Source organism: Marmota marmota, unplaced genomic scaffold, assembly GCF_001458135.2.
Source record: "Marmota marmota marmota unplaced genomic scaffold, marMar, whole genome shotgun sequence".
NCBI lineage: Eukaryota > Metazoa > Chordata > Mammalia > Rodentia > Sciuridae > Marmota > Marmota marmota.
In genome coordinates this window covers 10,145,104-10,171,536 of record NW_026000026.1, presented here as the reverse complement: position 1 = coordinate 10,171,536, position 26,433 = coordinate 10,145,104, and the positions used below count along the sequence as shown (strand labels likewise).

The 26,433-nt window shown below is 44.9% G+C and overlaps 1 protein-coding gene across 13 annotated transcripts in view; it reads left to right on the top strand.

Moving 5' to 3' along the window:
- The window catches only part of Bcas1 (brain enriched myelin associated protein 1), a 95,879-nt gene that overhangs the window by 28,369 nt on the left and 41,077 nt on the right, over positions 1-26,433 (top strand). For 8 of the 13 annotated variants that reach the window (XM_048810849.1, XM_048810856.1, XM_048810854.1 and 5 more), the window contains exons 5-7: positions 19,953-20,111; positions 21,056-21,100; positions 23,704-23,838. In XM_048810849.1, coding sequence (XP_048666806.1) covers positions 19,953-20,111; positions 21,056-21,100; positions 23,704-23,838 — 339 coding nt within the window. The remainder of the gene's footprint in view (positions 1-19,952; positions 20,112-21,055; positions 21,101-23,703; positions 23,839-26,433) is intronic. The other 5 variants (XM_048810852.1, XM_048810855.1, XM_048810858.1 and 2 more) reach the window with 1 other exon arrangement.

Below are 26,433 nucleotides of genomic sequence, written 5' to 3'. Positions count from 1 at the left end.
TTCTCTCTGCCTGTGTCACCTCCTGGCTTTGCAACCTTGGGCAAGCTACTTAACCTTTCTGAGCCTCAGGGTTTTTTGGTTTTTTTTTTAATTGGTAAAGTGGGGATCATGATAGTATTTAGCACATTTTCACGATTCACACTTGTGAACATTAAATGAGATAAGTTATATATTTAGCACTGAGAAATTACATTTTGAAAAGGAGAAACGCTAGCTATTATTAGCATCATGGATTTCCTCCCCGCCGACTACTCCATATTTTATTCTTGCTACCTTTCATTTCTGCAGTTCTCAACCCAAACTCTCAGAGATAGCACAATTGGATCTAATCTGAGAGCTGTTACGAAATGCACGAGGCTAACTTGGCGAAAGATGCACAAGTTGTGAAGTTATTTAGGGACTTAAAGCCCGTACTCACAGGCCCAATTCCTTAGTCTGACAGTCAGGTGTTTCCACAACCTTTCCCGTGCCCATTCCCCCAACTGTATTTTCCCCTGGCCTCTTGAATTTCTCCAGTCACTGTGGCCAACGTATGACTTGGGTGGTGGCCATCTGCTTCCCAGGATTCTCTCTACCTTTCTCTCTCTTTTCCTGTTAATCAAAAATTAACTTCAGCTTCAAGTGTCAAGTTCTTCATGAAGTGACAAGATGCCCCCATTCCCAGGTGGTTTCTGACAATATGAAGTCCTCAACTGTCTTTCTTTCTGCTATGTGTTAAGTCAAACTCTGTGATGAAATCACTTTGAAGGGATCATCTCATGAACCCCCTTCAAAACTTACAAGAAAATTTCTTCATTTTCACCTTTTTACAGATGAAGAAATAAAAAATTCAGAGAAACAAAGTCACTCAGTCCAAGGCACACAGCTAAAGCAAAACTAGAATCATCCAGGTCCAAAGTCTGTCTTCTTTTTTTCTTTCTTCCTTTACATATACTTATATACATGTATATATACTCACATTCCAGAATTGAACCCAGGGATGCTTCACCACTGAGCCACATCCTACTGAGGCCAGCCTCAAACTTGCAATCCTCCTGCCTTTGCAAAAATCTGTATTCTTAAACACTCAACACTAATATTTTTACTAATTATTTGTGAAATTTGTGCAATAAGGCTGCAACTTATACAAAATTGAATAATATTTAATTTGAGGAAGTGTGATTCAAAAAGTTAATATATGCAAAATTGGAAATGCCAGGTTAATCCCAAATTTAAAGATTAAAAAATGAGTCACCAAGTTCCCACATCAGAAGGCCAAGTGAGTTATTCACTGTGTTTTTTTTTTAATTTGTTTTGCTTTTTACCTTATGGCCACCAGGTGTGACATTTGGATGAGTAAAGGGAACTACTCTCCTAAAGCCTTCATTAGTGAAAAAGGAAAAGTCCGTCTTCAATTAGGCATTTTAGGAGCAGGCAGGGCCTTCTGCGTAACTCTATAATTGTGATGAATTTAGCATCAGGGAACATTTTTCCCATAGTTTCATTGGTGCGTTATAGCTGTACATACTGGTGGGATTTGTTATTACATATTCGCACATGCACACATTATAAAAGTATAATTTAGCCAGCACGTCCCCTCTCTCCTTCTCCATCTCCTCCTCCCTTCCCCCAGTTCCTTTCCTCTACAAATCTCCCTTTGATCTTCAAGAGATCCACCCCCTTTCTTTTCCTTTTTCCTCTCTAACTTCCACATTAGATAGAAAACATTTGACCCTTGACCTTCTAAGTTTGGCTTATTTTACTTAACATAATGGTCTCAAGTTCTATCCATTTTCCTGAAAATGACAAAATTTCATGTATATATACTCAAATACCAGAATTGAACCCAGGGATGCTTCACACGGAGCCACATCCTCAGCCCATTTCATTTTTAATTTTGAGGCAGGATCTCACTAAGTTGCTGAGGCCAGCCTCAAACTGGCCTCAGCAACTTAGTGAAAATTTCATTTTTCTTTATGGTTGAATAAAACTCCATTGTGTATATGTAACACATTTTTGTAATCCATTCTTCTATCGATGGACACCTAGGCTGGTTCCATAGTTTGGCTGTTGTGAATTGTGCTGCTGTAAACGTGGGTGTGCCTGTCTCACTGTAGTAAGGTGACTTAGGATGAGTTCCGAGGGGTGGTATAGCTGGGTCACAATGGTGGTCCCATGCCTAGTCTTTTGAGGAACCTCCATACCGACTTTCCATGGTAGCACCAGGAAACATTAGATATGAGATTTCATTGCAGCAGTAAACATTTTGCTTTGAGCCTTATAACAATGCAAGGTAGACATTCAGTGCCAACTTTGTACCTTTAGTGTGTGGAGCAGCTGGAGGCTGCTAGGCACCCCCTCCAGGAACGACTCCAGTTCACTCCCTAGACTAGCTTCCAACTTGCCCATGGCCCCACAGTAAGAAGCAGGTGCCAATTCTTCACCTAATACACATGCACATGCACAAACTGAAGGTCACAAAGTAATTCCACTTTTATAGCATGTGACACAGGCTAGTATTTTCTAATTTTTCTATTTTAGTCTGTTTGGGTTTATAATGCTGGTTTTGACTCACCAAATCGTTTTCCAGTCCACTAATGGTTAAAAAAATAGAGTTTAAAGAATGCCGTTCTATCACAGTGACCCTTTGCACATATCCGCATGGTGATCTTAAGGGGTGTGATGGTCCCTTGTGCAGCTGGCGCTCCCGGTGGCTGTGCACACTGGCTGCAGAGGTGCTCTTTTGGCGAACCTGAAAATGGCCAAGATGGTACACCTCAAATTACTACCTTTTGAGACCATTAGGATGTGCTGTTGGGAATATTATCTGTCTTGCCTCACATAACTTTAAATAGAAAGTGATTTCAAAATGCATGTGTGGTATGCACGCTTTCCCTGGGATAAACTGCCGTCACCCATTGGAACTCTTTGTTTGATCTTTAGCCTGTTATGGTGTTGATCAAATTGAAATCTAGTGAATTGACTCATCTTTCCCTCCAGGGTTAGCCTGTCTAGCTCATTCCTTCAAAGCCTGTAATAATAGCTAATAGAGAGTCCACAAAGTCACAGAAAGGTGAAATGCCTTGAGGGAGATCATTTGGGTAGCAAGTGGCAGAGCTGGAGTTCGTTACAGGCCCCACATGCTTAACCACTGTGTTTGGAAGTTCAAAAATGAGGAAATGCCTTGAAACTTGAAATATCGTATATCTTTTAAATTTTCTGAAGTCTAGATTCCCCCGAACATCTGTCCAACGAGATGGGCCAAGAAATAGGGCTCCACCACCAAAACATTTCAGAAAATACTATTTGCTTTCCTCCTGAAAACTCAGCAGACACCAGCCTTCTAAAGGTCCTGAGAAGTCCTGCAGCAAGTATATCTGTTTAACCTTCACCAAGTGTTTTCAGACTTAATTAGGCTCTGAGCCATCTGACAAGTAGAGCAGACCTTCAGAGGAGCCGTACCAGCAAACACCAGCCAGGCTTTCAGAGCCGGCTGGAAAGTGAGGGGTGACGGTCTCTTGAAATGGCGTATTTACTCACCACCTCGCCCAAGTCCCCACCCCTCCCTAGTGCCCCCTAACAGTGCAGCCACTGAGCCGTCTTTCATTACAGCACTCACATGTGGTAGAGTTGAGGGTCAAGTAAAATACATCCATCCCAAACTATTTCCCCAGACCACTGACTTCAAGCTGAAGCTGCCTAGGGGGCGTCTGCTTTCTAGTCTGCCATTCCAGCCTGAGCATCCATCAGTCAGCAGATGTTCAACAATAAACAGGAGGGGGAGTACTTTCACTTAGTCACTCAACACACACGAGTGCCTTCTTTGTGTCAGAAATATGAATTCCAGATTCCAACATGAGTAGAACAGAGCACACCATGGACACTTTCATCCTAGTGGAAAGATCAACAATTAAAAAAAAGAAAAAGAAAAGAAACAAGCAAACCATTCCAAGATAGGAAAAAGAATGTGAGTAAAATAAAGAAAGTTTTGAAATCGGACATGGAGAAAAGAGGAGAATGTCAGCTAAATTTGGTGGAGCAGAGTCAGGAAAGAGATTACCTAAAGGTGCAGGTAAATTTTTTTCTCCTTTTGTATGATGCCAAACAATTATAAGGTCGTCTGCAGCTGGCTTCAGGCAGCATTCAAACCCGCTATCTCACTACTGGGAAGTGTTGGGTGAAGAGACGGGAAACCTGTTCTAGCTATGGGCTATCAGCTTCTGCATTTTGAGGCAGCTTTTTTGAAGTTGGGTATTTTTCCTCTAATAAAGGTGCAGTGCCGTCGTCAGTGTAGAGGCCGCACCTGTTGGAAAACAGGCACCTCCTACAAACCCTTTTCTCCAGTGTAGCCCATCCTAGGAATCACTCTCGGCCCACCCCTGGCGGGCAGCGAATGTATTTTTCTATTTCAAATTATACCTAAATGGACTGTGTTTAAGCGTGTGCTGACTCACATATCAAAGGAATATCCCCCAAAGTAATGGCTGCTGCCGAAATAGGAGTACAAGAGGGACACTGCATGGCTAAGTTCTCTACCCACTTTCTCAAGTGGTTGTAAGTCAGGCCAATGGAAGTCTAGCTGACAAAAGTCACTTGCCCCTCAAATAGGAGATGCTGAGGGAGAAAATGGAAAGTCTCGTTTATAAGGAGTACAAATTGCTTTCTTAGGTAACTGTCTGTCCTCCCCCTATGCCCACGCAAGCATCTGGTTTATTTCATCCTACAAATAGAACCTATCTGTGTGAGAACAGCTGTGGGTTCATGTAAAAGCCCTGTATTGGACTTCTGTTGAGAAGATATGAGATGAGGTTGATGTTTTGTTTTGTTTTGTGGTACAAGGGTTTGAACCCAGGGCCTTGCACATGCTAGATGAGTGCTCTAAGGAATGAGTTTCAGGGCGCTGAATGATACCCACCCAGTGGGGAATAGCAGTGATGTTATCTACAATGAAGAGCCTCTCTGGATCCTTCAGCCTGTCTTGGTTCAGTTAGTAAGAGGCTAAAATTAACAATGTAATGTCTCTCTTCCCCCAAAAGAGGAAGAAAAATGGGTAAATGGAAATTTTTAAACCCCGTGTACTAGGCTTAAATCCCCTTCTTAGAAAACATCGCAGAAGGCAATGAAAATCTAGGTTTTATACTTGAATGTTTTTATTTTAATTTTCCCCAAAGTCTCTGATAATTTCCCAGTTAATACCTGGATCATTCTAGGAATCTCATTTCAACCATATACTTCAGCAATACGAAATTTTAAAGTTTTAAAGCAAAAATGCTACTGCACTGAGACAGTCTACACTAAGGAAGTGACTGAAAAGTTGAGCAAAATGTTATGCACAAGACAAAAAAAAATAAAACACCCTCCAGTATTATTTGTAAAAGAAAAGTTGAGAAGCCTGAAAGACCCTCAAGGAGAGCTTTCCTGAGGGTTACGGTGCACCATGCGTCCGACCCCATAAACAAGGCAGGCCAAGAGGCAGAGGTTGACCCGTGGATGCAGTCACACAGAACAGAATAGAATGACCTCTTTGGGGTAGAAACCACTTCCACCTGCCTGCCCACATTTATATCCATGCCTTCACCTAAGGGGAGTGTGGAATGAAAATTTGCAAACTGATAATAGCACTTATTTTTTCCATAATGGCATGAGGGATATTCTTTCCCACTTTTTATTTATCAATATTGTCTCTTTACTGTAAAAGGGGTAGCGTAGTGAACCCTGTTAAGCAAAGGAAAAATGCTCCAGTCTAGGTAATTCCTCGTATCCTCCACTAGGCGGCGCTGTGAGGCCGAAAAATCCCGGAGCTCCAGAAACTGCGCGGGAGTGGGGGGCGGGGTCCTGGTCACAGTGGCTCCAAAAGGAGCTTGTTTTTCGCTCACGAACACCCAGAGCAATCGGTGTGGACTGTGCGTGGCAAGTCCTTGTTCACGAATAACACAGCCTCTTAAAATACGCTTATGGCCGATGTGAAGCCACCTCCAGAGGAAACTCGGAGAGAGATTTTGTGCCAAATGGGCAGCTGGGGAATCACCTTCATAATCGGCATTTCCTACGGTGGCACCATTTGCGTTTTGTCCCTGTTGTCGCCATGGGCTTGAAAGATGCAGATGCACTTTTATCAGTTGATGTGACTTGGATAGGCACAGTGGGGAAAATAAAAGTAAGCACTTCCTATCTTGGTATGCGTTTATTGACGCTCCTTAGGTGGCTGAGAGGAGAGAGAGAGAGAGAGAGAGAGAGAGAGAGAAACTTCAGTCTGTTTAGGAAATGTTCAGATTCCGCAAAACGCTTTTAGCCTGCGGTCCTAGTGTCCCTCCTGCTTGCTAATCTACCTTCCTTTGAAGATAAGCTGGAGGAGGAATTCTAGCTTGGAGAATTGACCAGGCCATTTTTTTCTTGCTGTGTCTGTGACAGTGCTCTGGGGAGGAGTAAAGTGTAGCCTTAGTGACCGCTGGACGCCTGGCAGGTTCAACCCTAGACATCCGACGGGGAGGGAGGAAACAGATCCCTCTTTCCTTTCATCCCAGGCAGCATGTGGCTCGAATTTCCAACAGATGGGAAGGAGTGAAGAGGAGGATGGGATGGGACCCACTTCTGCTTTTGGGTCCCGTCTTGGTCTGCTCGAGGCATTGCCCTCGGTGAAGGTTCCAAGCAAAGCGGTGCAGAGCAGAAATCCAATGAGGTGCCTCCACAGCGCTCCAAACAGGAGCTTCAGCCCGGATCCAGCCTTGCCCTGGGTTTGCACGGTGCTGGCCAAGGTCTGGCCTACCTAGCTAGGTGCAGTGGACAATGCACAGCTCGAGTTCCTAAGGGCTTCATTAGAGCCATCAACTTATGATAAGGCAGCGTTATCTTTCAATATGACAAGTTGTGATCACTTAACCGGTGTTCCTGTCTGTCTGCTCTTTGAAACCAACAGAAAGTAAAAGAAAACACATGAGATTCTTAGAGAAGAAATACAAATCGACACCACAACTCCTGCCTTCTTAAAAGGAGCTTCTAGGTGTTTCTTTAAGAGCGTTTCTGCTTCATGTGAGTTTTTTTTGCTGAGAATGATTATCTGAGGACGGATGAGAGTAGCAAAGACAAATTATTTGCCATCAAGGACAAATAACACTGTCAAAGTGCCACCTTGGATTGGCAGCCGGAAGGCTGGGTCCTCCTTCCAATTGTGTTTAGCTTGGGCCTCTGGATGTTCTTAGATTTTTAAACTAGTCATGCACATTCTGTCTTGATTTTAATTTTAGTAGGTAGAACATTCACTTGGATCAAAACAAGAAGTTAGAAAGCACGATCCTTATCCATGAACACTTCTCCAATAGATTATCAGTTTATATTTTTTTAAATGTGTCTTTCTAGGATTTCTCTGAGCATAAATAAGGAAATAAACCACCAATTCTTATTTCTTCTTTTTACACAAATGATAATATAATATGCACTCCATTCTCGTCTATGCTTTTTTTTTCCAGTTAACAATCTTTCTATATCATCACATAAAGAACTTCCTCATTTGTGACATCTGATATCTCACACATGTGAATTTAGGTTTAGAATCAACTCTTAGCAGTGGGATTGCTGGGTAGAAGAACGCATCCTCTTTAAAAATTTGGCAGGCAATGACAACCTGCCTTCCATCAGGACTGAATTAATCTGTACAGAGCACTGTACCCAGGGTGTTCTTCACCCCACCCGCCCAATGCCCAATGCATCTCTGTGTAAACATTTGATCTTTTTGACTTTTCCATCTTTCTTCTCATGACTTTTAGATTCTGAGTCATAGCTACAAAAACCTTCTCAATTCAAAATTATAAGACACTCCCCATGTTTTCTTATAGTATTTTCATTCGTTTGGATTTTGTCCTGGTGTAACTTGGTGACACCAAGTTAATTTTTTCCCCCAGACGGCTGCTCTGCTGTCCCTACATTTTGATTAAGAAGTCCTTCCATTCGAAGCTTTCGAGGTGCCATCTCTATTGCTTACTAAATCCCCATGTGATTCTGGGTAACATAGGTTGCGAGGTTCATGGTAACAACGTGGAAAAGTATATAGCAGGGAAAAGGGACGGAAGCCAGGAATTTAATGTAGGAAAGCCCCTGGCAAGAAGATAATGGGCAAATAAGTACCGGAGAGAAGGGAAATGAGCTCAGCACAGATCAGGTCTCACCAGCTTCTTACCTCTGAGCCTGGGCTCTCATCCCAGCTCTGCTCTACAACCCCAGGCGAGAAGTTATTTTTTTCACTCATCAAGAACTAAATGGGGCCAGACAGAGTGGCACACCCCTATAATCTCAGTAGCTCAGGAGGCTGAGACAGGAGGATTTCGAATTCAAAGCCAGCCTCAGTGATTAGCAAAGCCCTAAGCAACTCAATGAGTCCCTGTCTCTAAATAAAATATAAAAAAGGGCTGGGGATGTGGCTCAGTGGGTTCAATCCCTGGTACCAAAAAAAAAAAAAAGAAGAAGAACTAAATGGGGGCCAGCCACGGTGGTGTGGTGCATGCCTGTAACCTCAGCAACTTCAGGAGACTGAGGCAAGAGGATTGAAAGTTCTACGCCAACCTCAGCAACTTAGCTGTAAGCAACTCAGTGAGACCCTGTCTCTAAATAGAAAATAAGAAGAGTTGAGGATGTGGCTCAATGGTAAAGCACTCCTGGGTTCAATCCCAGTACCCCAAAACAAACAAAAAACTAAATACTGAATGGGATCCTTTTTACCTCGCTTAGCGTTGAGCCCAACATAAAGATAGTTTGGTCATTTTTATTGGACATTTTCCCCTCTCATTTCACATTCTTCAAACGAGTCGTAGCTGGCCCATCACATGGATGCAGGTTGATTTTACATGTTGACATCTCATGCTAAATCATCAACCGCTCCAGACCCAGACTCCTGGAGCTGTCACTCCTCCAGCACTGTCCCGGGAAGGGTCTTTTTAACTCTGTCATCTCAGCATTATTGTAGATTCCCATGCCCTTGTGAGGAGGGCAGAGAGAGCCCTTAGTCCACAGCCGCCCAGTGGTAACATCCTGCAGACCCGTGGTGCTGCATCCTGACCAGCTCGTTGAGGTGGACACTCATTGCCAACACCACTAGGGCTTCTGCAGGCCTGCTGTACGCACACCCACTCCCCCCAACCTCCGTCCTCTTCCTGAGCCCCAGCAACCCCCAGCACACATGTCCCCCATTCCCAGAGTCCCGCTCTTCCATGGAGGTGTATAAATAGAACATACTCCTTCAAGAGGCATTTTTTTTTCCGTCAGCATAATTCTCTGGGACTGGTGCAGGTCATTGAGTTCATCAGTAGATATTGTTCCCTCCTTCCTGTTCTATTGCTGAGTGGTATTCCATGCTAGGACGGCCAGTTAATATAACCTTTCATCCACTGAGAAGCATTTGGTTGTTCCCATGTGGGGCCTATTGCAGACAGAGCTGTTATAAACATTAGTGGTTTTGTGTGAATATAACTTTCCATTTTTCTAGGAGAAATGCCCAGAGTGCAATTGCTGGTTTTCTTGTTGTTGCATGGTTAGCTTTAAAAGAGAGAGAGAGAGAGAGAGAGAGAGAGAGAGAGAGAGAGAGAGGGAGAGAGACTGTTGAAATCACTTCTGTCCTGGCTGTATCACTCACTTTTCTACCAACAATCTACAGGTAATCTAGTTTCTCTGCATGATTATCAGCCTTCAGTATTGCTGTTATTCTTTACTTCAGTCATTCTAAAAGAGTGCAGTGACCTCTGGTTTGGTTTTATTTTGCGTTTCCCTAGTGAAGCCGGAAAGCATGTCCCAGGCACTTGTTTGCCATCTGTATACATCCCCTGCCGTGATGTCCTGTCACTTGCCTGTTTTCTAACTAGATTTTTGTCTCTTGTTCTGCTGTTGAGTTTTAAGAGTTCTTTACATACTCCATGTGCGAGTGCCTTGCCAGAGAGATGGTTTGCAAATATTCCCTTCCACTCTCCAGATTGTCTTTTCCTTAGTTTAACAGGATATTTCACAGCACAGAATCTTATTTTTGATGAAATCCAACTCATGAATTTCCCCTTTTTTTTTAAAGGGTTGTGCTTTCAGAAGAATATTTAAAACCTCTTTGCCTGACCACAGAATCCCAGAAATCCTATTTTTTCCTAAAGTTGTGTATTTGTCATTGTTCATGGAAGTCAGTGGTCCGTTTTGAGCTAGTTTTTGCACAGGTGTGAACCGGGTTTAGGTTCTTCCTTTCCCTCCGTGGGTGACTCTAGCACCATCTGTGAAGAAGAGTCTTTCCTTGTTGATTTTATGATGCTGGGCGTACTTGTGTGGGTCTCCTCCTGGGTTCTCTGTTCTGCGGGATTGCTCTAAGTGCTGGGTGTTTTCTCTTACTAGAGCACCCCTGACCTCTGTTTAGAGAGAACAGGTCTGGGGGAGGATTTGGAGGAGCCAGCACCCATTGGTGTTTCTAGGTTGCCAGCTTCTTCCACCCCAAGTCCAGGATATATAAAGACAAAAGGGGACCCAGGGACTCACCCCTGTGCTGCTCCTCAGGTCCCCAGCTGGCCAGCCTTCTCTTCCACACCTTTCAGAGTTCTTCTGTTTGTTTTTATATAATTTCTAGCATCTTTTATTGTCCCTTGTGGGAGGAGCCAGAGAAAGTGGCTATCCTCCACCAGAAGGCATCAGTGCAAGTCTGGAAGTCCAGGAAAAACTACTGCAAAATAAGGGCTCAAGCTGAGAATTTCTATTTGAAAGGCCCCAAAACTCTCACCCAGGAAAATCCCAAGGCGGAGCAGCTGCTGGAACTGCAGCAAGTCCTCTGCTGCTGTCCAAGCCGTGAGCCAGGGCTGTGGGTGGGCATCAGGGAAGCGCCGTGGACACCTTTAGAGGGGTCTGCAGAAGATGGCACAGGGCAGAACATGAAGCTGGGGCCTCTGTCCACCACGTCGTCTCCAGTCAGGGATCTCTACCTGGGTGAAGAGGGATTCACATTGTCCCCCTGGGCAGACGGCGCCCCTCACTGCGCGCCCCTCACTGCGGTTTCCTCCCGATGGCTGTCTACATCCTGCAGAGCCTGGCAGCCTCGCAGCCCATTCCCTTTTGGTCATTCCCCTCTGGTCAGCTTCACAGCATCCCATTTTACTCCCAGGAGGTTTGGTGACTATCCCCATGTGCCCCGCCCTGGGATCACAGAGAAGAATCCCTGCTTCTTGGATCCTTAGAAAGGTCTGGGTCTGGGCAGGAGCTGGGAGGAGCCCATATGAGCCCCTACCATTCTCAGTGACGGGCAGTGGGGAGCCCGGGAAGCTGGGCAGAGTGGCTCAGAGCTGCAGATGAGCCTCAGCTTCCTGGAGGTCCTCACCACTGTCACGAGTAGCCCAAGGTTACTCCGTCCCTTTGCCTCGGTTTTCCCTGAGCAGGCCTCCCACCTGGGCCGCTGCTGCACTTACTGGTTTATCTGTATTTCAATCTGGTTTGGTTTCCTCCCTTACTAGAATTTCAGCTCCTGAGCACAGGAGCCTGTGTCACCCCCTGTCCCAGTGCCTAGACCAACGGGGCCAATATTGCATAAACAGCTCCTTTTCTCCTTCCTGGTACCATCACAGATCCGCTTGCTGTGATTCCAAAGTCCACCCCGTCCATGTCAAAATGTCACCCTTGCATACATATTGACATGCCTCCCAGTTCCTTCAGGAACCAAGCCCTGGTCTGACCCATGGAGGGAGGTCCTTGCCCTTTCCCTCCTGTCCCTCAGGCCTGGGGGCTCCGGGAAGATGGATGAGGGAGGAGGCCCACGTCTTCCTGCCTTGCCCATGCTCTCCCCTAGCTGTTGGGCCTTGCTCTGTGGTGCTCACGCGTGGGGTCTCTGGGGCACAGGTGCTCCCACTCAAACTGCCCTGTGCCACACACTCTGGGCCCAGACTCCCCCCCAAGCAGGCACCCAGCGCTTGCTCAGTCCGACTCCCAGTTGTCCTTCCAGCCACCTTGCCTTCACACCCTGAAACTCAGCTGCCCCGAAGAACCTGCCCTGAAGCCCCCCCGCCCCCGAGCCATGCCTGCCTGTATTTCCCACCTTTGCCTCACGCCTTTCTCCCATCTGTACCCCACCCACCCCTGCACGACCCAGGAGGGCACTCCAAGGCCCAGGAGGGTGTGCCACCTTCAAGCTTTCCCTCGTCCGTCTGTCTGGTTCAGTCATTCCCAGGCTTGGTGCACACTGACATGCTTCTCGTTGTTGACTCCAAAGCCTGGCTCCTTTTTCCCTCTTGGAACCAAGAGCAAAACAGAGCAGCGATTAGGCAATGAGGGAGACTTTTATTCTTGGCCAAGAATAGAAGTGGGAGATAAATTCACAGGGGGACTTCCCACCCCCGGGGGCCTGGGGGTTGTAGGTAAGGGTCAAAGAGATGGGAGGAAGGGCTAATAAAGAGGAGGAACTGTAGGCACCTAAAAGGGAGGAACGTCAGACTCATCTCTGTAAATCCCACAGAGCTCCAAACAGTGCTGGTGATTAAAAAATCATAATAGCTAACATCTATTGAGTGCCTACTGTATGCCACCCATTGTTCTAAGTCCTTGGTGTGGATTATCCCATTTATGAGACCAGCACTCTTGACAGTCAGGTGCTACTCATTTCCCCACTTTTACAAATGAGCAAAGGAGACACGTGTCAGGACACTTGCCAGGAGCACACAGGAGCCAGGAGTTGAGTCCGGGCCAGCTGGACACAGGTCCCTGCTGAGGCTGTGTATCCTCTGCACAGCTCATACAGGGTCAGTGTCCTACACAGGTGATGAATAAGGATGCATAAAGGAATGGGTGGAAAAGAGGCGTCGTTCCCGGGAGACACCCTAATTAGGCCCAGTGGGGAGTTTCTCAGTCCAGATTTATTTCTTGTCCCACTTTTCATAATGGCTCATTTTCAAAACACCTGTTTAATTATACATGATATTTTTATTTAAAATTTACCTTAACTCAGCTTGACTTAGGCAAACACATTCATACTACCAGAGGTCTGAGGCTACAAATATTTTTCTCAGGCCCATTGTCTTAGTGCAGGCTGCCATCAAAGTACCATACCTTATGAATAATAGAAACGGATTTCTGCCACCCTGCAGGCTGGAGGTCTGAGAGCAGGGCGCAGCACGGCCGGGCTCTGGTGAGGCCCTCCCTCAGCTTGCAGACTGCCGAACTCTCCTCATATCCTTGAGAGGCAGAAAGAGAAGCAGAGAGGTCTCTGGGGTGTAAGGACCCTAATCTTATTCATGAGGGCTCTACTTCTTAATATGGATCATCATCCAAAAAACCCACCTCCTAATGCCATCACAGTGGGGGTAAGGATTTCAACATGCAAAGTTTAAAGCGACGCAAACTTCCAGTCCATAACATGCATTTGAAGAGTAACCTCATGTGTACATGTACCACCAAAATAAAACGAGGCACACCGGCCCTCAACAACCCTTAACAGAGGTTTCAACATCCTCCTGATCAACCGTCCAACAAGTTGGGTCCTAATTATGACTTGTAATTATAAAAAGTCTAACTCCTATTAGAACCTGTTTTGTAAAAGCACCTCTCCCCGAAAGCAAAAAGCTTCTTGCGTGGAATTAACCAGAAAATTTAATGAGACTGTCAAGGCCGTAGTTTATACTTGCTTATAGTTTTACGAAGCTCCAACTCTTTATGAGGCATTTCACAAGAAGTAAGAAGTCCATCTCCATTTAGGACACATCTCGGAGCTGGATGGAGCCTGTGTGAAATAGACACACCATGATCACCTTAAAAATATTCACAGAAAGAAATGTGCTTTATGTACCATCCTTCTGAAGCCCTCTTTGTAACGCAGAGGGGGACAGTGGACGGCAACAGGCTGGTCTAGGTAGGTAGCTGAGTGCCACATGGGCGCAGAGGGGGACAGTGGATGGCAATTCAGAAGGGAGACAGATCGCTATGGGCAGCTCTACCCACGGGGCTTCAGTGGGAGGGAGCCGGAGCCATGGCTAAAGGATGGATGTGCTCCCAGGGCCCAGGTGTGGGGAGCCAGGGAAGCTGGTGGAGAAGCATGGTGTTGGAAGGCTAGGGAACGCCTTGCCTCCAGCCACAGGGTTTCTCACAGATCTGTTTTGTGTCAGGAACTTTACAAATTACATGGCGTTTTCATGTTGACATTTTAGCTTTTATCCAATACTTCTAGGCTGAGCATTATGGGAAGGAGTTTACATGCATTATTTCTCATGAAATCTCAGAACAAATTGAATGAGGTAGGATTTATTATCAGTCCCATGTGAGATAAGGAGACTGTGTCCCAGAGAGGCTGAGACTCTGGCTGTGTGAGGTCTCTCAACTTGCAGGAAGTGGGGCCAGGTGATGAGTCCACCCGGGTACTGATGCTTCTGTGAACTTCTTGGTCCTGCTGTGAAGAGCTCAGACATGGTACCTGTCCTCAGAGAGCTCCCAGTCCAGCCGGGAGTGCTCACAAATGGATAACTGTGGCTCAGCATGCTGGCTACTGATGAGAGGGAAATGGCCAGAACATGTGGTGGTAACATGCTGGGGGGTAGTGGGGCGGCACTCTCGTTTCCAAAATGACTTGATCAACCCCAGTCCCTGGGGAAAAAAGCAAAGCACTGATCATTGGCAGTTTTCATTCATCCATTTATAAATAATGTCAGTAGCTGGGTCACTATTAACAACAGCAGAGCAGAAGCTATTGGCCAAGGTGGAGTGACAGGAACTGGACTCACCCTCCTGCCTGAAACAGATGAAACCGGAATCTAACGACAGCTTCCAAGACACTGGATATCAGGCAACAGGTGCCAGTGATCTCTGGGAAACGGGGAACCAGACGTGTGCCATGACCACCCCTACTCACTGCCAGAGGAGCCCAGCCCCTGAGACCAAGCTCTTGGTAGTTCCTGGGATGACGCTCACATGAGGAAGCTAACACAGGTGCAAAGGCCCCAAGTGGAAGTCCACTCTCCGCTCCTGTGCAGGGCCAGGCCAGGGTCAGAGTCCTCAGGGCAACCCATCCTCACCCAGGGAAATGCCCTCTCTACACCTCGTGGGGCGTTGGTCCTGCCTGACAGATCTGAAATGCAAGGACTGAAAGAATCAGCTCTTTTCAAGTATTTTAATTATATCTAGCACAAAGCCCAAGATGTTTATAGAAATACCAACAACATTCAGAGCCTGGTCAGGGGAGATGCTCATTGTCTGGAACCCGCCAAAAAATATCAGGGAAGCAGGAAAGTGTCTTGTGATGTGAGAAAAAGTCAGTGGAAACCAACCAAGAACTGGCTCAGGTGTTAGAACTGGAAAAAAAGGATAAATGGATTCTTTGTGTTTAAAAACGTTGAGTAGAGGCACAGAAGATATATTTTAAAAAACAAAATCAGACGTCTAGAGATGAAAGCTACAGAGTGTGGAAATCCATGGATGAGACTCACAGCAGAGGGGAGAACACAGATTAGAGGAGTTAGAGACGCAGCTGTGGGCGCTGTCCACAAGCAAACAGGGGAGAAGAATTCCAAGAAGAAAGAGACATCAATTAGCTGGACAGTGACTCCACGGAGACGAGAATGTGCGCACTTGGAGTCCCTGAAGGAGAGGGGAAAGGAGACGACAGGATATCTGAAGATGTAATGATAAAAGCTGAAGGTAGCTAGTTTCATTAGCATCATTCGTCCATTTCTAATTACTGAGCATCTGCCAGGTGCAGGAGAAATACAGGGGAGAAAAGGAACAAAACTCCCACCTTCATTGTTTTTCTACTCTGGAAAAAAAACCCCAAAACCAAAATAAGCAGGTGAATATTTTATACAGTACAGCCACTGCACCCTCCAGCTGTGACAACCAACATCTCCAACACTGCCACATGTCCCCTGGAGGAGGGGAACCAGTGACCCATTAGAAGTGAACTTTGCCAGGAGAATAAAAATAAGACAGTGAGCACCAACAGGGCATTCTGGGAAGGAGCTGTGGCTAATTTAAGGTAGAAGGTGAGGAGAGTCCTCAAGAAAAACGTGATATTTGGGAAGGACTTGAAGGACGTGAGGTGGAGTGCTCAGATGCAGGGCAGGCGGAAGCTCAGATGCAAAGGCACTGAGGCAGGAGCCTGTTTGTAGTGTTTGAAGAGCTGCGAGAAGGCTGAGGCCATCTCAGTAGAGTGACCAGGGAAGAACACAGGTCAGCAAAGGTGTGGATGGGGATGAATGGGGACCGCTCCCTAGGGATGAGCAGGGTCCTGTAGTCACAAGGGGTAAAGAGTGCTGGACAGGCAGGACCACAGTCACCCACCAATTGTACCTGCTAGGAGTGTGGCCTTGGACATGCTGTTACTCCTCTTTGGACCCCAGTTTCCTCATCTGTGAAATGCTCTTCACAGTCTCTGCAGAGATTAAAGGACGTAGCAGATTCCAGAAGGCACCTGATAACTAAGACTCTGGAATGCTTCATAAAGAAGCACTGTTCAAGAAATACAGGCATTGGGGTGTGCACAATTCTAAGTGCTGTACTTCTTGGGAGACTTAAGCTTTGAAAGATCTTCTGAGAATTTATGGATTTAGTATATACTTATATACACTCTTTATGAGGATCTCAGTTTCCCAGCATGACATTGAAGATGACTGCTTTGCTACTTAAATTTTGCATGCAGGGGAAGATGGATGGTAATATTTCAGACGTCCAGTTCTGCCGCAGTCCGGCTGCAGCAAAATAATCGGGGGGTGACGAATAACTTGTGTACGTTGATACAGCAGGACTAGGAGCCGTTTATTGCAGGACAGGAGCAGTATTTATACATTCCACACAGCTTATCTAATTAGCATAAACTAGATACATCAGTCAACCAATAAGGAATCTCCACACTTAATGGCCCGCTTTTGTAACTTCTCAAACCACTCCCTCTGGCATTTTGCCAGGCACCATCCATACTTGTTTACAGACTCTAACGTAGTTCCAGCAGTCCTGAGTCAGAATTCCCACATTCTCCTCTCAGACAAGTTGTTGAACCTCTCTGAGCTTCACGTCATTGTTGGAAAAACTGTAAATTGTAACATTTATCTCAGAAAATAGTTGTAAAGTTTAAATAACTTGTGTTTAATGCATTTTTTGTACAGTGGCTTGCATTTTGTATAGTGGGTGTTGTGAATGCAAAATATTTGACAATACATATCATTCTATAACATATAATAATATATTAAGATTAGATAATCATATTTGAATCGTATTAGCTCAGAAACTAGAGGACACATGCAGTGCTTCATAATTTGAAATTGCTTTGAATTTAATTGTTTTTGCTGGTTGGATAGTCAACCATATCAGCTTACACGGAGTTTCCAGAATCTTCCAGGAAGTATAACACTGGGATACTGGGCAGAGCTGCCCCACTCCGCTCTCCACCGTTGGAGGAAGTAGTCAACATAGACAGAGATGTCAGGTCTTCCATGGGCTTTTCACCTCACACGCTGAGCACTGTTAGAAGTCCCCACGTAGAAACAAAGGGCTTCCCTTCCATTCTCCTGGAAATTAGGGAACCAACAGCAATGGGGGCGTGGCATGGCTTGGGCAGGCCAGAAACTCAAGGCCTTGGGATGAAGGACAGGACTGCACAGGGGTGGAAGGGAGAGGATGCTCAGGCCAGGTAAGAATGGAGTTGGCCTCCCTCACTCCACCCACCTGCTGACCAAGCTCCACTGCCAGACCACAGCCCCCAGGGTGGCCCCGCCTGCCCTGGACATGTTTGAGGTATCACTGCCACCCCTACTAGTGCACCAGACAGATAATCAGATGCAGACACATACAAGTAGGAAATCTTCCTAGTGAAATCTTAGGATATTTTTTACAAGAGTGTTTATCAAGTTATAAAATTTGCATGCCTCTGGATGCAGAAATTTACTTTGGGCCATTTGTTCAAAGAAAAGATACACAGGAGGGATTAAAACTAAAAGTGAAAGATGCCGATAGTAGCAGCCTCTGATACTCCAGATGTGAAACTGTGAATCCTGAAAATGCCCAAACCAGGGAATGAAAACCACAGGAGGCACACAGGAAGGAGGCAATGGGGGCTGGGGCTATAGCTCAGTTAGTAGAGTGCTTGCCTCACATGCACAAGGCCATGGGTTCAATCCCCAGCACCACACACAAAAAAAAAAAGAAGAAGAAGAAGAAAGAAAGGATGCAATAGCCTCTGTTCTGTTATTACACAAGCAAGTTGATATGAGAGCCCCTCTCATTTATGCAAAATTTCCATTTCTTCCATTTGTTTATTCAGAAGTCAAATAGTACATATTAATAAAATGACTTCTCTGGGCCCTGCTGTCTTCAATACCTGAGAAATCCCTGTCTCTGTTGCACCTCCCTTCTGGCATGATATGGTGGATGGGGCGGTGCTGATCTTGTAAGCAATGATGCCAACAGCAAAGGTGGAGAAGGCAGAAGACAGTGAGCAAAGGAGAGCTTAAGACGGCTCTTTAGGAGTGGACTCCCAGAAAAAGGAGACACTTAAGATTTGAAGGATGAATGCGAATTACTGACAGGCACACAGAGGGACAGAATGTTCCAGACAAAGAGCCGTGAAGTTGGAAATTGCTTGCAGTATTGTGTTAGTCAGGGTTCTCTAGAGGAACAGAATTAACAGGAAGTATGATTATAAAAAATAATTTATTAGATTGGCCTACAGTCCAGAAGCTGGAGAGTCCACAATGGCCATCTGCGGGCCGGAGACAGGGAGGAACTAGAAGCGGTGCAGTCCAAGAGGCTAAAGTCTCAGACAAGAAGAATCAACAGTGCTATCCTAGTCCTAGACTGAAGACTTCTAGAAAATCCCTGGCAGAGTCCGCTTTGGAAGAGTGAAGGAGCAAGTCTGATGTCCTCAAGTGATGACAGGAGCAATCAAGAACCTGTTCAAGAAAAATTGAGCTTGCATCTGCTGCTGCTTCCTTGTTCTTCCAACTTTTTTTTCCATCCAAGCCACCTTCCTATTGGACAGTGCTGCCCACACTTAGGGAGGATCTCCACTTCGGTTCGCTATCCCACATGCCAATCATTCCTAGACACACCCTCCATCGACACGCCCAGAAGCCTCTTAATCTTCAGCATCTCTTAATCCAATCAAGTTGACAATTCAACTTAACCATGACAAGTATGTTTAAGAAACTCCAAGAGAATCCATTCAAAATAAATGGAGAGGGAAAAGCAGCAACTAGTGAGGGGGGTGGTCTCTGATGTGCGCCATACCTTAAGATGCCCGAGAGGCTGTGTCAGAGTATGGGCCAACTCCCAGGCCAGGGGAGGCCACTGGAGCAGGGAAGGACTGGAGGATGGGGCCTGGGATGTGTAGAATGGATTGAGGGCACTCAGAGCCCAAGCAGACAGGGCTGGGGGCCTTGGCAATCATAAGGCAGAGAGATGACAGGTCTTGCCCAGGGTTGGGGAGGTGCAAAGGGGCAAGGAAGTCAGGTTCAGAATGCATCCTTCCTCCCTAGCAAGTCAGAGGAGAGAATTTATTTGCATGTCACATCCCTGGCCCCGATAAACTCCCAGATCTGCAAAGCAGAACAATTATTTTGAAACACCAGGGTTGGTTGTTTTTTTCTTTCCTTTGGTTGATATGATTCATTACTGCAAAGGTTGTGGGAAGTCAGACAAAGCCATCTCTGGGGCTGATGTACAAATCATTAGTCAAGGTGACCAGGAAGGTGGAAAACATTAGCATCTTACACAGTCTCTTTGCAGAACTGGGAGTGAAGGGGTTTTGTTGGAATGCACCATACACTGCTGTGTTCATTACCCTCTGGCACCAAACAGTGTCCCTCAAACCAACTGCAAATGCTGAATATGTTGGGAAGAGGGGGAAGGGAAGGAAGAGGGACTCTCATAAGCTCCTGATTGTTCTGTACGCCCGTGGGCAGAAGAAGTATGGCTGGAATTGGGGGTAAGGGAGAAAAGGAATTGCTTTGAGAGTCCACATTCAACAAGTCGCAGCTGTGAAAACTCTGTTTTGCTCCTAGGACCTAGTTGACAGCAAGGAAACAGAAGGACAAGAGGTTGAAACTTTGAATTATTCTGTCCCTGGGGACCCAGAAGGACTGGAGATTGCAAAGGACGACTCCCAGGCAACAAATACAACAGAGAGTAACAATTCCATCATGAGTTTCTTCAAAACTCTGGTGAGTAGTTTCCTTTCTTTCCCCATTTCTATTGCCCAGAAGTTGTGCTACTTGTAAGTAGTTGAATGCTGCTGTCCTGAATGGATTACCATCCTGGCACAGCTGGAACATGAGCGAACAGAGAGAAAGTGCCTCCTGTGGGAACGTGTTCATCAGGCTTCCAGGGAGAGAGCCCTTGGAGTTGGGAGCCATGACATGGACACTAGGTGCCCAGACCACGTGACATGAGCTGTACTGTAATAGAATCCTATTGCAATTGAATGTCTTATGGTCATTGATCATAAACAATATTGGGAAATACTGCCTTGAGCTGTTGGCCTAGCAAAGTAATTTTCTCACTCAAATGGCAAGTAAAACGCTGTAGAAATTGCTGTCCATCTTGTGACATCTACCTTTCCCGATTTCATTAGATGGGGACACGGACCATGTCTTTGCTTTGCTTGCTCATTTCTGACCACCCCAGGGCAGAACCCTCTAGCTTGACATATGCCAGACACTCAAAGAAGAGCTGAATGGCTTGATGCATACAAAAAAAAGAACAGCCACAAAAGTGTTTGGGCTATCTGCAGATATCAAGACTAGCTTCAAAAGATAAAATGAAAGAAAAAGTCAACAGAATGTGCCCCTAGCACCACAGGGTTGCCCTGCTTGTGGAGTAATAGTGGATGGAGTCGTTGGGAACTGGGCCTTCCAGGAGACAATTTTGAAAGTGGTCAAACTTATGGTAAATGAAAATAATCTGATGCATTTCATTATTAAATTATAATTTGGTGAGCTTTTTATTATCCAGAGGTCCTTGGGTTTCTACTGAATTAAAAGTGCTTCTTATTTCTTGCTTTGCCAGTGTGGTAAACTGGACCACTCTAAACAGTGATGTAATTATGAAATAAAAATCACCCCAAAGAGCTATGATTTCTAACATTTGATTTTCTCAAACTTTTAAGGTGTCACCTAACAAAGCTGAAACAAAAAAAGATCCAGAAGATACGGTAGGTCCTTTGAAGTATGGGTTTGTGCACAGAATTGGATTTAGAGGGTGTCTGCTTATTTGTTTTCTGTATGATGTGCGTGTCCTTTATATGTTATATATATGTACAGACACATATATGGACATAAATAGTTAGCAACTTAGTGCTGTTGGATTGTCTTTTAAATATATCATTTAGGTTAATGGTATTATAATGAAAATGTAGTGAGTAACTTAAATCATATTACAATTTTTGTTAAATAATATCACAATAACCAATTTCTTTCTTCTTCCACATTTCTATTGGTGCATTAGAGTTGTACATAATGGCGGGAATAACCGATTTCTTATGTAGAATAAGAGACGAATACTAAAAATTATACCATCATCTTAGTCTTTTTTGTTATGTATAGAGACCCAGGGAATGTAGTTTAAAAAGACCCCATTAAAGTAGGAGAAAGATGCAGAGTTTTGTTTTTTGTAAAAAAAAAAAAAAAAGAAAGAAAGAAAGAAAGAAAATGTGTTCCTTGTTTCAAAAAAAATAAATCTCTACTGCAAAGACCATTTTGAAATAATATAGTAGCCACGGGACATAGGCCAAGTGGAAAGCCATGTAAGTAGGAGTGGGGAGGCTGGAGTTTCCACTTTCTCCCTAGAAATTCAACCAGTTCTCCTCAAAATAAATGTGACTTGAGCCACTATTTTCTTAGAGGTGTTTTCCCATTGCACTTGACAGGACGGGTCACCTCTGGCGGAGCACATGGTTTAAATTTCATGAGGAACCTCGAGGGAAGGTTAACTTGGTAACAGATAACTGTCTTGTGTCCTTTGAAAGATACTGGGACGAAATAAATGGCTTAGCCCCCCTGCTACATCTGTTGCTTATATCCCGAGGAGCTAAGCCGTGACAAGGCGTGCGAGGTCTGGCCTCAGAAGACCTCTTAGAGCTCAGATTTCGCAACTAGATACTGGTGTGATCCTGACCTGTCTGGATCAAGTCTCCACATATGGATAGACAGAGATCTATACAGAGTGAAGGCAAACAAAGTGCAGATCTGGCGAGGGAGACACAAACTTCCTAAGCTTTCCACGAGAGCGCCACATGGGAGCTAAACCAGGTTCCGTGGCATGAAGCCCATGATGTGTTTCACTGGCCATTACTAAGCTCTCACATGCCCAGGTGGCCCCACCACCCTAATGTTCCCTCCCTCATTGCAATATCTATTGTTCCCTCTCTTTCTTTCTTTACTGAACAAAATAAGCCTGTCTGGAGACTGAAGGGTGGCTTCATAATGTGTTGCTTATGCAAATATAGATTCAGCTACAAGAACTTTCTGTGGGGCTTTTATTTGCATNCGCAAACTCAGATAAAACTGGTGTGATCCTGACCTGTCTCGGATCAAGTCTCCACACATATGTAAAACTGGGACAGTAAAACCTTTCCTCCCAGCCCCACCCCCCCCCCCCCGGACTGAGAGAAGGTGTGATAGGGCAGAGCTCTATTCAAATGTGGGTGACTCCTGCTTCCATGTCACATCCAAGCCAGGTTGGACGGCGTGATTACCTTTGATTTATACTCATTGAGTTCCTCCTTATCCCATTGAAAAGTAGATTTCCAAGGCATCGACATGCATTTTCCTTAAAATTACTCATTTCCTACAAGGCAGCTAGGGTCAAGTTCAATGAATGATTGGGTCAATTGTTTCTCTTTTGGTTCTGTGTTTTGCTTTGTTTGAAGCGACATAGTCAGCACAGTGGCCATAAACAGTGTGGAATGTGGGTGTGTTGTGTGGCTCCCCAAGTGACCTGGGACACTCATTCTCTTCAGCTGCTCTTGTACCAAGACCCTTCCATGACCCAGATGTGCTCCCAACCAAACATGCCTGGCTGATCAGATCTTATGGTCTTCCCCAGAAGGCTGGCTGTGGGGTCCCTGCTGCTCACCTGGGTCTCAGATGAGGGCCTTTCATCTAGGTTGTCCTTGACACCCACAGTTAGACCTCTTTCCTAAAACCCTGTTCTCATACCTTGCCCTTTGGACATCTTTTTCTACTCTAGTTCTTGAATTTGCGCCTTTGAAAGGTGTGTAACCTTGTCCCATTTGGTTCCGGGTGATTCTCAGCACACTAAGTACTCACAGAAACTCTCACACTGCTTGTAGCTGGAGTCAACCATGTCCAGTGGCTCAGCAGGACTATTTTAGTCCTTCCCATGTGACAATAGCATTTAGATATTTAACACTATTAAATAGACCATGTTATCTTTTTTAATTATTTACTTTTCATTTGATATTTTACAGTCTAATTACCCTACTACTGTCTTTAGCGAATATGGACAGGGTGGGGAGTGGGTAGTTTAGTTTTGGTTGTAGGGTTTTTTTGAGATGTGTTAATCTGGGTCATTTAAATAGGTCACTCTGTTGAAAAGCAATGTGTGCCTGAAATTGTGAATATGCTCTTTACCAAAGCATCTTAAAAAGATAATGTTCTCGTGTCGTATGGGTGGGAGATGGCAGTAACATGCCAGCAGCTAATTGTCACAGTGTATTCATGCACCTCAAAACAACAGAAAACTAGATTTTGTTTAAAAGCAAAATTCTAAGCCACGAATGCTGTTGCCCTCAAGGCTTCCAAAGCAGAAAGCATCTGCGATGGGCAAGTGGGTCAGAAGACATCTGAGACCCAGGCGAAGGGCAGCAAAAAGAAGCACCTGGAGAGCCCCCGGCTGGGCCTCGCCTTTAGGAAATTGCTTAGACATAAGGTCTGTATCCCGTTAAACTAGCAGAAAGAAGAACCCTGGTCCTCACCGTGCCAGGCACACAGGCCCTGTGCCCGCCACCTGTGCCTTAGTGAAGACAGAGCCTCCTGTGGCTGAGATCATTAAAGGGAGATTGGAAATGACGTGACTCAACATCAGTGAATGGTTTCAAGTTGCCATAGCTCTCAACATCGAAGGCGGGGGTTTTTCTGAGAGTGGACCAGGGTTCTGCAGTTACTCTCACCCAGTGTTTCCCAAACGCCAGTCACATGCAAACCGTGTTGGCCACTTTTGTTGGAGGTCATATTAATCACTTGATATTTTTATATAGAAATTGACCATGTCCAATGAAATGTATCTTAAAAAGAAACTTTGACTTCCATTATACATGAGAACCAGAATCTTCTCCTAAGAGGAGGGTAACCTTTAATAAGATTCCTTAAAGGATCCTGACTTCATGCTACCTCGTTTGCATGAAGCTCTAGCACAGTGCCCTCGCTAGCTTTACTAGAAAGCCACTGGCCAGTGGTGTAGAATATTAAGGCCACACCAGTACCAGGCTGAGCCTGTCTTTCCCTGGACTGTTATTAGATGATATGAAAGTTGGAAAAGTATTTTACTGTTTGAATGCTACTGAATATCGTATTTCCATGCAAACTGACATTACCTCTGGCCCTGCAGTGGTAGGCTGCCTGCATTTTGGGAAACACTCTTCTAACCTGAAGATAACAATTTTACCTTTGTGTGTCTGTTCCATCCATTTCTAGTATTAACAAAGTTTACACTAAATTCACATAAAAGCCCAAGCAAGAAAAAAACAAAAGCAATGAATGAAGGCAGAGCGAGTTATTTCTCCATGTGTGTGGTGTGGGGTGGAATCAGGATAATATGAAGCCAGTTTTAGAGATGTTACTCTTCTAATGTCCAAGAATATGCCAGTGTGTGCCTGAAACCATCAATTAAAAAGATCTCTGAATTGGGTCCTCAAGCTTGGAAATTTCTTTAAAATATCAACCATTCTCCATCAAGTTGAATGAACTTATTAAAAAACTTCCCCAGCTGGATATGATAGTCCCAGGATTGTGTATGCAAATAAAAGCCCCACAGAAAGTTCTTGTAGCTGAATCTATATTTGCATAAGCAACACATTATGAAGCCACCCTTCAGTCTCCAGACAGGCTTATTTTGTTCAGTAAAGAAAGAAAGAGAGGGAACAATAGATATTGCAATGAGGGAGGGAACATTAGGGTGGTGGGGCCACCTGGGCATGTGAGAGCTTAGTAATGGCCAGTGAAACACATCATGGGCTTCATGCCACGGAACCTGGTTTAGCTCCCATGTGGCGCTCTCGTGGAAAGCTTAGGAAGTGTGTGTCTCCCTCGCCAGATCTGCACTTTGTTTGCCTTCACTCTGTATAGATCTCTGTCTATCCATATGTGGACTGTCCAAGTTCAATGTTGTTATTTCTAGGGTTCCCTGAAGTCATTGGCCTTGCATCCTGCCCCCGAGGTACAGTGGGGAGAAGGACAGGATTCAGGACCCTGGGGAAAATGTTGAGGACATCCTTTATATGGATCCCATAATACAAACATGCAGACTTCAAGGTCTCTCCTGGAGGTACCTCCAGTGTGTTCTTTATGTAAATGTGAAATAAAGTAAGGGGACTATTCCCAAATGTTCTGAAATCTCATTTATGCAGCAGTTCAGCTATTACCTCTATCTAGGACAGATTATTTCTTTACATCTTTTGATTATTCAGTTGTACACAGAAAACGGTGTTATTTAAATGACCAACTGGGTCCTATCCATGACTCCCATTGCATAATTAGCAGAGGAGCGGTACCCTGGGGTTCGGTGGGATAGTGACCTCAGGCAGAAAAGGGGAATCCAGGCATCAGAGGAGAAAGTGCTACCTTCTAGTTTTGCTGTGAGAAATCTGGTTGACTTCTGTGTTCATTTCTCCAGTGCAATTTTCCTTCCTAAAAAAAAAAAAAAAAAGAATTTTCTTGGTTAAAAAAAAAATGGGGAAGCTGGAATTCATAAACCAAAGGTTTTCCTTTTAAACCAAAATAAAGCGAAGCACCAGCTTTCCTTTGCTGAATCAGAGTCTTTGTTTTTGCCTTTGTCGCATAGGAAGCCTCAGAGGGGCACTTCGTCTTGTGTCCTCCAAGCATGCGAGGCAGGTGTGCTTTAAAATGTTCTTGTGCTGCCTGAAATGCTGGCCCTCTCCTGGGCTTTCTCAGGGACGCCTCAGTGAGGTAGCAGGCTCAGGTGATGTCAGCTCTGCCACTCATTGGTTTTTGTAAAGTCTCCATTTTCCTAACACCTCCTCTCTCCCATACTCCATGTGTGAATGACATGAAAACCTACTCAGAAGGTAAGTCCACTTCTGTGTAATATTCCTATCTGCTCCATTAGAGTTTCCTGGGTACAGTCACCAGATAAAATGCAGTGTCCCATTAAATTCAAATTTCAGATTAAAAAAAAGAAATCATTTTATATAAATTTAAATATGTCCAGCAAGATATTGGGAACATATTGAAGCTAGAAATTTTTTCTTTGCTGATCTGAAATTCAAAGTTAATGGGGCATTCTATA